This window comes from Trematomus bernacchii, unplaced genomic scaffold, assembly GCF_902827165.1.
Source record: "Trematomus bernacchii unplaced genomic scaffold, fTreBer1.1, whole genome shotgun sequence".
NCBI classification, from domain to species: domain Eukaryota; kingdom Metazoa; phylum Chordata; class Actinopteri; order Perciformes; family Nototheniidae; genus Trematomus; species Trematomus bernacchii.
Genome location: NW_022987683.1, coordinates 1,084,684 through 1,093,717, shown reverse-complemented (window position 1 = coordinate 1,093,717; position 9,034 = coordinate 1,084,684). Strand labels below are relative to the sequence as shown.

The window sequence follows — 9,034 nt, the reverse complement described above, 5'->3', positions numbered from 1 at the left end:
CCATGGAATGCTCTTAACATCCCGATAGCAATGAATATCTTAAGTGCTTTGACAAAAGATCCATAAAAAAATGTCATCTGTGGAAGCCGTAGTACTGTAAAAAGTACGACCAATCATAACCAATCATAACGAATATCAAACAGGACGCCACAGTGAAAACTGACAACCTTATTGCTTCATCCTTCTACCTATATGTTATTATGCAACCCTTTATACATGGAAAGTTATCACCTCTTCGATTTTTCTAACCTTTTCTCGGAAAAACAACCCTATTTAGCCAAATCACCCAACAACAATGTTTCCAAACAGGCTTGTATTATTTTGACTATATTACGGTGAAACATCTTCATCTCTGCTATAGTTTAGTGACAAGTATATGGTATGCTATAGTTAAAGAATACCAGTGAGTATTCTTTCTCCTCAGTGCTCGGGTCATTGCTTGACCTGGTATTTAGTTCCTTTTCCAAAAGTAGCTGTTTCAAAAACAATTGTGTAGACCCCAATCTCACATTTGTGTGTGTGGTGTGTGTGTGGAAGTGATCTCATGATAAGACTCAAGTGTGTTTGCCATTACAATATGTTTAAATGTACAGTATAGCATTCATACATTTTTACATTTATAGAACGATGACAAAATGCACATATTATATTGATGCTAATTTGGTATATGAGCACATGAAATACATTGTAGAGTGTTTGTAATAACATGCATTTCTTCAGCAAGGTAGGAGCCCTGTACAGATATTGCTCTAATAAAGCATAATATGGTGTTCCAGTGTCTTTTCTTGAAGATATGTCTCAGCAGTCCATGTGAGCAAGTTCCTTTTTGTGCAAAGAGTTTGTGTCACACAGGAAGTAGGTGTAACTGATGCTAAACTCACAGTAGTCAGATGGAAGCTGTCACCTAATCTGTCTGTGAAATCTTGATAAATATGATTAATATGTTTGATGTAATATAAAACTCAGTTTATATCAGATTATATATATATGTATTTCCTGTTACAATCAGTTACTCTGCCTTTGTCTTCCTCCTGGACCTTCGACAGCAGAGCATCTTACACACAGAGACTGAAGCCCAGACAAAGGCTGCAATGAGAGCCATTAATAAAAGAGCCACATCCAGGCTGAAGTAGGTATACCAAGGCAGACTAAAACCTACTGACTGCAAATGGGCGGCTCCTTTATTCCTGATCACGTACTCAATCCAAAAAATGGCGGTGTCCATGGGTGACATTGGCTGATCGTGGTGTAGCCGTGAGAGACGCTGTATGTTCTCACGGTATGAGGGAGTCTCTAGAATGTCTGTTATAGCCTCTAGGAAGTCTTCTTTGGTGAGTGAATTGGCCTCCAACAACCTAGCTGCCCCACGTACCTTCAGCCGGAGTACGTTGTCAAACTGGTCAAAGAGGAGGGGCAGGCCCAGAACGGGAACGCCGTGGTAAATGGCTTCATACATGCCGTTGGTGCCGCCGTGGGCTACAAAGGCACGAGTTTTGGGGTGACCCAGGAGGTCTCTCTGAGGCAGCCAATTCACCAGCAGGGTGTTGTTCCCCAAGGATGACGGCTTTTCACCAATAAACCTCCACACCACCTTCTGAGGTAGTTGAGCAAAAGCAGCAGCGATGGCCTCTGTGGCCTCGCGATGCAGTGCTGACACCAGCGTCCCCAGAGACATGACCACCACCCCGTGCTCCCCAGAGCTCTGCATGAAGCCCTCCAGCTCATCAGAGAGGGGACGGGGCTTTTTGCACTGGAACCCTCCAATGTAGACTACGTTGGGCATGGTAGGCCGTGGGAACTCAAAGACAAAATCAGTCCTCATGAGCCACATATCGGCTGCAAGCTCTAAAGACAGTAAGTCGGTTCCGGGAGGGAAATGCCTCTGGAACAGATCTGAGTAGTAAGGGTTGATGAAAAAGTGCTGTTCTACTGAACTATAGATATAATGCAACATGTTCTTGGTTCTGTCCAGGAAGTCCATCTGATCATCAAGTTCACTTCCTGACACAGGGACATAGGAGACAGGAGAGGGAGCTATGGTTAAATGGCCCTCCCCATTATTAATCCAGCGCACATTGAAAACCATTGGCAGCTTGAGGTAACTACCCAGAATAACCCCTATAGTCAGAGCGGGATCTGTTAACATTAAGTCAAACTTGGCATCTTGCATTTTCTTCATAAAAACAGGGTCATCTAACATTGTAGCAGAGGCTCTGGAAAGGATCTCATGGCCTTGTGACAACATGGATGTGATCAAGTGTTGTTGGTAGAAGCTGCGTAAAAAGGTTGGCAACCTGCGACGTTCCATAACATTTAGTAGCATTTTATTGTAGTAGTCCAAATCTGATTCATCTTGCAGCATGGTCACATTAATAGAAGTAAAAATTGGGGAGTTGCTAGGGATGAACCAGCTCTTAGCAGAGCGCAACACAGTGATTTCGTGGCCTCTGGAGTGCAGTTCTTGGAGTATCACCTCCATGTTGATCCAGTGGCTGCCATCAACGGGCACTACTAGGATCTTGCTGCCACTACAAGTGGGACTGAGCAACAGGAAGAAGATTCCTGACAGGATTATAGCAATCATGCTGGACATTTCCTTGGAGAAACAACAGACAGAAATAAAGATAATTGTTAAACTCAGTAGAAGCACACGTCCATCTAAACATAAATATGACAAACAAAAGAAAACGGCATGTCTTATATGTGCTGTAAATTGTGGTACAATTAAACAGTGGTTCAAGGTAGCAGAAATATGTAGCTTAAATGTGAAGTTCTGATTTACTGGAACGCAAGCTAAATGCTTGCCAAGTCATTGTGGGGAGCAGGGGATATCCAGCACCACAAGAGAAAGGGGGGGTCAAAAGGTTATCTTCATTACTGAGTTCAATGTCCTCTGCAATGAGTTACCATAAAACTGACAATGAAAATGCAAAGAAGTTCAGCAAACATATCACTGAAGGATCAAATTGTATCTTTTTGGATCCATCAATGTATGTCCCTTATTCCTTACTGCCACTCACCATGTGGTCTAGTGCTTTTGCTAGCTGTAGGCTATCTTTAGTTTTTTCTTATACAGGTTCACAAGGGTCTTTATGTACCAATGTGGACCTTATACAGACTGATACGTGAGATGTAAATACCAATTTGCCTCTACTTTGAAATACTATAGCTTAGTAGCCCTAACACTAACTCCTCAGCAGCTGGTTGGTAAACGGTCAAGTGTTAAGCTACCTTGATTATTATTAAAAAAACAGGCATTGGGTCTTAATTACAGCTGAACGTGGACTTGTCATAATGACATATATCATTTTCTGCATTTTCCGACGACGCACAGTAAACTGAAACACTAGCACATATAGGCATTATGATATTGCATAGATTAGGCATGAACACAACTTGGATCAAAGTGAGCCTTTAGTCTTCGAACCCACTTGTGGTGAGATTTACAGAACGCATATTACACAGTTTTTGTCACTGTTCATACTATTGGAACAGTATATTGTCCTGTATCAAAAACATAGTCCACAGTCCAACAGCATAACAGATGTTTAGTTAAATGTTCAGTTGTTGAAATGTAAAGTTAATCTAATGCCTCACCTGGTTTTTGTTGTCTCAAAATCCAAGAGTGTGGCATGAGCTCCAGGTCCTCAGTGAGCCAGGATACTATGTGATAACTGCACCTGCACACAGCTTCACTTTAACACACACTACCCTGTGTTATAATGAATATACAAGACCAGGTCTAAGTCCAGAATGTGGGTTAAGGGTTCATCTCAAAGGTCTGTGCATTGTGGATGACATAAAAGCATTATATAAACAAGAAGGATATTGCATATAACTTCACTTTGTAATTTGAGTTATCCAACATTTGTCTAATGTTTCAGGTTCCTGTTTTAATCTTCACATAAAAAATGTAGACAGCCTGTTAAAAGGGTAAACAGACTGACATGTTAGTTAAATGCACCGTTTTTAATCTGATTGTTGAGGCAACTTTGGGAGAAAAAAGGGAAAAAAGTGTGTGTGAGACGGGAGTGGCAGGGAACGAGGGAAAGAGGAAGCAGCAAGGTCAGGCAGCGGAGGGAAAATAAAGTAAGCACTGGTGATTACAATAACAGCACGAGTCACTATTCAACAGTCATATCAGCGAGTTGCAGCCTTCCACTCCTCTGCCTCTGTGGACTTATATAAACCTGAGCCAGGGAACAATCTGCTCGAGGTAACAGCAGAGGTGAAGACAAGCAGACGTATTGCGGAAAATAGTCAGCAATAATGTGCGTCTTGCCGCAATAATGAAATTTTCCGCAGGTCAATATCACCTGGAATTTGTTGCGATAGAGGTATAGTGCAAACCGGGACAAACACCATCTGGCCCACAGCATATATCAAAGGTTCAAATGGGTTTATAATTACAACTGGTCTTATCTGAGAAGCAGTAACAGGTCCTTTATAGTTGGGAAGATTGCATATAGCGAGGGCCGTATCGTACAAAAAACAAGACTTCACTTCACTTCAAATTGTTCGAATTATTATTGCACACTGAAAAAGGGCAACCCACAACCCTCAAACTTGATTGACAGTTATTAAATCAGATTTGATAATGTGCCTAAAGGTTTACCGTTTTGAAATGGTTGTAAAAGATCAACAATCAAGGTCACTGTGACCTAAAATAAAATGGCTTTTGGCCGCAACTGTAGAACTCATATGCTCTGGTAGCTCACATGGAAATTGAGTGGTTGCTATCAACACGTGTTTACAAAATAAGAAGGCCTGAGAATAAAAAACACTCATTACTAAAGTTGTTTTCTCACGGGAGTCCTTTTACATTCATTGCACCTTTCAAGGTTGACCCCAAGCCCACATATCTGAACAAAGCTCCTGGAACGATTGCTGGTTCAAAAGCTTTCCTTCCTTCAATTGTTCTGCGTCATGATACGGCTCATTTCAATCCTCATGACATGCCATTTACTCACACGCTTAACATCACCATAAATCAAAACAACTTGCAAACTCATGCATACATATCATTACGGTTGCATTCCATCTATAATCCTCTTCATATACAGGCCTATTGTTTTGCAATGGTCTCTGTTACAATATTGGTTTTATTTAAATATTATTTTGATATGCACTTACCTGATGTTGGCACCACTCCAAGGCATGGTTTGCATTGGATAGAGCACACAGACTCACAACTGAACTTTAAACAGAGTTGTATTGCACGCTTCAAGAAAACTCACATATCATGCAAAACTTTGACATAATTCAAATACGAAGCATGTGTAATAAAGAATTATGAATGCATTTACAGTAGCTATAACTATGAAAACTTAAACTGCAAATTACAATATATTCTACAATATAACTACAATATAAGTGAACTTTGAACTAAATGCTAACATCAACATGCTCAGTGCCAATGCTGTCACAAGGCTGACTTTAACCAGCTAATGTTTTCCATGTTTTCCTTTTCAGTTTAGCATGTTAGCATGTTAGAGTTTTGATCTCTTGTGCAATTTGACACCAGCTGCAGGGCCCGCAGCAGCAGGCGTACACGCAGTCATTGCAGATGGTACCCTGTGAACACAGACACAGTTAGGGGCGAGAAGATAAGGGGGGAAGGGGGGACAATTGATTCAAGGGTCCGATATTTATTAACAGGACACTACAGCTACCAGTAAATATCTTTCCGGATACTAACTCTAACCTTTATGCATCCCTTAAAAAAGAAAGTATTAAAACGTCAAATCTGCCATAAAATGATATATTGTTATTTTCCAATTTCTCATTCAATCTTAAACCAACTTCGCCCTGCACTTCCGAATATCCATGCATTTTTATGGCATTTTAACCCTTTAAATGCTGGTTTGTTGACTTAATTACACTTGTGCTTATTGGCATCAAAACACCGCACTGCTTAATAGTTTGACAGCTATGCCTTTTTTGGGAACCAGGTGCATTAGCATGTACTATAAGTGTCTGTATTTTTGCTGAACAGCTTGCAAGACTAGACTTGTAATGGGATTTGCATAACACAGCTATATTGACACAATTAAACATTCAAATAGCAAAGTATGTTAAAGACTGATCGGTATCAGATAAGCAGTGACTCACATCACTGCAGTATGCTTATAATTGCAGATGCCATTAAGGTTAGAATATTAAAACTAGATTAGCATAGCGTGTGTACCTCAATGACATATCGTTGACGTATTGACACTCTGAGGGAGGTGCCTATAGGAGGGATCAATCCAAAACCATCCAGCAGAGGTAGACATACACACTCCCCGGCCTCATGTGCTGTCTTACATTCGAAGCAGGGTAAACACCAAAAGGCCAGACAACCTAAAAAAAAGAAATCACATAATGCTCAAAGGTGTAACTTGCAAATTCCGATTTTCTCTTAGTCACTGAGGTCAAATAAAAACACGTTTTTGGAACATTTAAGTTTCTTTATGTTTTATACTGTTGCACGAACAAGTCTGAATGTTTTTCAAAGCAGTTTAAGAAAAGGTTAACCCATTTTATCTGACAAACTGCACTCACATTGAGGCAGGTCGTCCAAGCAGTCACAGATGTCAGAGGTCCACTGGCCGGATCTACTGTTCATGATGTAGGGCCTGCCCTGGGCTGGGTCACAACCGTCTTTTCAGACATGATTTCAGCTTCCAGTAAGAAATTGATAACAATGTGGTGAAATCCATGTAGTGCCTGTAAACATGTTGTCATGTTCTGTCCTTTACCTCTTACTACTTCATGTCCTCATTAGAGATGTTAAACTCTGTTCTGACTACTTTAATGTTTTGTGGATTTATTTATTTAGAGAACCTTTTTCCACCCTATGGGGAATTAAATACATATTAAGACATCATATATTTGGTGAAGTTCATTCCGTAATTTTTATTTTTTATTTTTTTTAAATCTGAGAGAACAGTGAGGTAGATTGTGAAATTGTACATTTCAAAGTTTTATTTCCAAAACTTGATTCCAATAAGCAGGTGCAGTATTACATTACTGGGAATGACACAAAATGTAAAGCTGTTGAAGTTTCTAGGAAAGAAAAAGTGGTCAAGGAAAGGGAAGTGCATACAGTCAAGTATAATGCAGTATACTGAACATGCGGGTCATAAGAGGGACACATTGCTGTTATGACGCACACACTTCATATCTTTAACATTCCAAAACAAGATAAGCACATGAAAATGTCTGTAGGTTAGAGTTCAACTACTTATTTTTTTGGAAGATTTCCCAAATCAACAAGTTGCAAAATGTCCTGAACATCTTTGGGGAGTCACACAACCCTCCACCTGAATGACAATCAATTCTAAAATAACATTTAAATAAAATACAAATAAATGAAATACAAACTTCACACGTCATTTAGTTTCCCAATTAATACACACACTGAAAAACTCAAACATTGACATAAATTAAATGTATTACGTCAACACATTTCACATAACTGTATTAGGTTAGTTGAACCAAATATATTTTATTTAAACGTAATATTATTGCTTTTAACTAACCTAATTCAGATATATGAAATCTGTCGACATAATAGATTAATTGAAGTCAACGTTTCAGTTTTTCTCAGTGGATACAATAGGACTTAATATACATTTAAAACGATGGGGATAGGTTTTGAGCTGCATATTTGCATTATTTCTATACCTACATCACTACAATCACTTTAAAGTGGATTGTCTTACCTTATTGTCCCGGGATAAAGAGGCGGCAGTGAAGTGATGGATTTAACGGTTAAGCGTGGCATCTTATATACCGGCCTCAGAACGGTGAACGTGACAGGGCAGCACAGCATGTCACCGACCAGTCCGTCCAGTCCTAAATGTTTGTCGACACCTTTGAAAGTCAAACATCTGGATATCTGTCGGTCACGCATCTTTTAAAACCTCAGACGTCATTGTGCCACAAAATGCAGATTACCTCATTTAAAGTGTGCATCTCTGTTCTTAGACCAGGTATGTGATTAGGACAGAAGGGAATGTCTCGTACTTATCCTGATTTGGCTCAATGCCTTTGTCGGAACAGTACTAACTTATTGAATAGTTAGCGTACGTTTATGTGTTATGCCCTCTTTGTTAAAGGTCCCATGTCATGGCCATTTACTGATCATATTTCCATTGTTGAGGTCTACTAGAATAGATTTAAATTGTGCAATTTTCCAAAATCACATTGGTTTCTCATACAGCATCTGTATAGTATGTGTATTCACCAGGTATTCACTCTCTGTCCTAAACGGCTTGTTGGAGCTCCTGCCCCCCCCCTCCCTGTGAGCCCAGTGTGCTCTGATTGGTCGGGACGTTGCGAGGCTCGCTGCTTCGAGGAGCGGACAGGTTTCCGGGTCGGCGATACAGCGAGACACAGCGAAACTCATCCTGAGCACACACAAACACTCACAGCCACAGTAAAAACAATAAGGGTGGCTTGATATTGAGTAAGGTTTATAACGCTGTGAGAATGGGTCTGCGGAGAGAATTTCTCCGCCATCCCAACTCGTCTATTACCAGCGTTCAGGGAGCTCTATGCAAGTCAATGGGGACTCCCTGTTAGTTAGCAAAGGGATCCTGGTGTGTGAGGTGCTCTGCGGATTGGTCCGGATCCGGTCATTTGTTGTTGATTTGGGTGTTCACACGTCACAGATCCCAGGAAGAAAACAATGAAAAATGAGAAATCTCCAACGAGGCGTTTTGGGGCAGCATAGACAGGTCTTTTCTGTGTTAGAGTTTTACTCGCTACAGCAGGGGTGTCAAACTCAAGGCCCGGGGGCCAAATCCGGCCCGTGACTTCATTTTCTGTGGCCCCACAAGAGCTTGCAAAGAATATAATATGTTTATTATCAGAGTTGGGTGTAACGCGTCTTTCTTTCTTTTTTTCTCAGAATTAGACTTTTTTTCTTCTACAGTAAATATGCCTTTTTCTTAGAATGTGCCCTTTTCTCAGAATTTGACTCTTTTTTTTTGAATGTCAGTTTTTTTTTAAATGTCACTTCTGTTTTTTGATTTTGACTTTTTTTCCA

At 40.2% G+C, this 9,034-nt stretch overlaps 2 protein-coding genes across 2 annotated transcripts; both read right to left on the bottom strand.

The window, feature by feature from the left end:
* Window positions 1–559: 559 nt before the first annotated feature.
* Window positions 560–5,116, bottom strand: ugt5g1 (UDP glucuronosyltransferase 5 family, polypeptide G1). Its single transcript, XM_034136347.1, has 2 exons — window positions 3,598–5,116; window positions 560–2,596 (listed from the first exon to the last, which is right to left on the bottom strand). The coding sequence occupies exon 2, from the start codon at window positions 2,591–2,593 to the stop codon at window positions 1,010–1,012; it is 1,584 nt and encodes a 527-aa protein (XP_033992238.1). The 5' UTR covers window positions 2,594–2,596; window positions 3,598–5,116; the 3' UTR covers window positions 560–1,009.
* A 77-nt stretch (window positions 5,117–5,193) lies between these two features.
* On the bottom strand, window positions 5,194–7,826 carry LOC117487709 (cornifelin homolog A-like). Its single transcript, XM_034136357.1, is given in 5 exon segments — window positions 5,194–5,574; window positions 6,188–6,342; window positions 6,544–6,622; window positions 6,625–6,708; window positions 7,707–7,826. Coding segments are annotated over 4 exon segments (357 nt in total). The 5' UTR covers window positions 6,655–6,708; window positions 7,707–7,826; the 3' UTR covers window positions 5,194–5,481.
* Window positions 7,827–9,034: the final 1,208 nt, after the last annotated feature.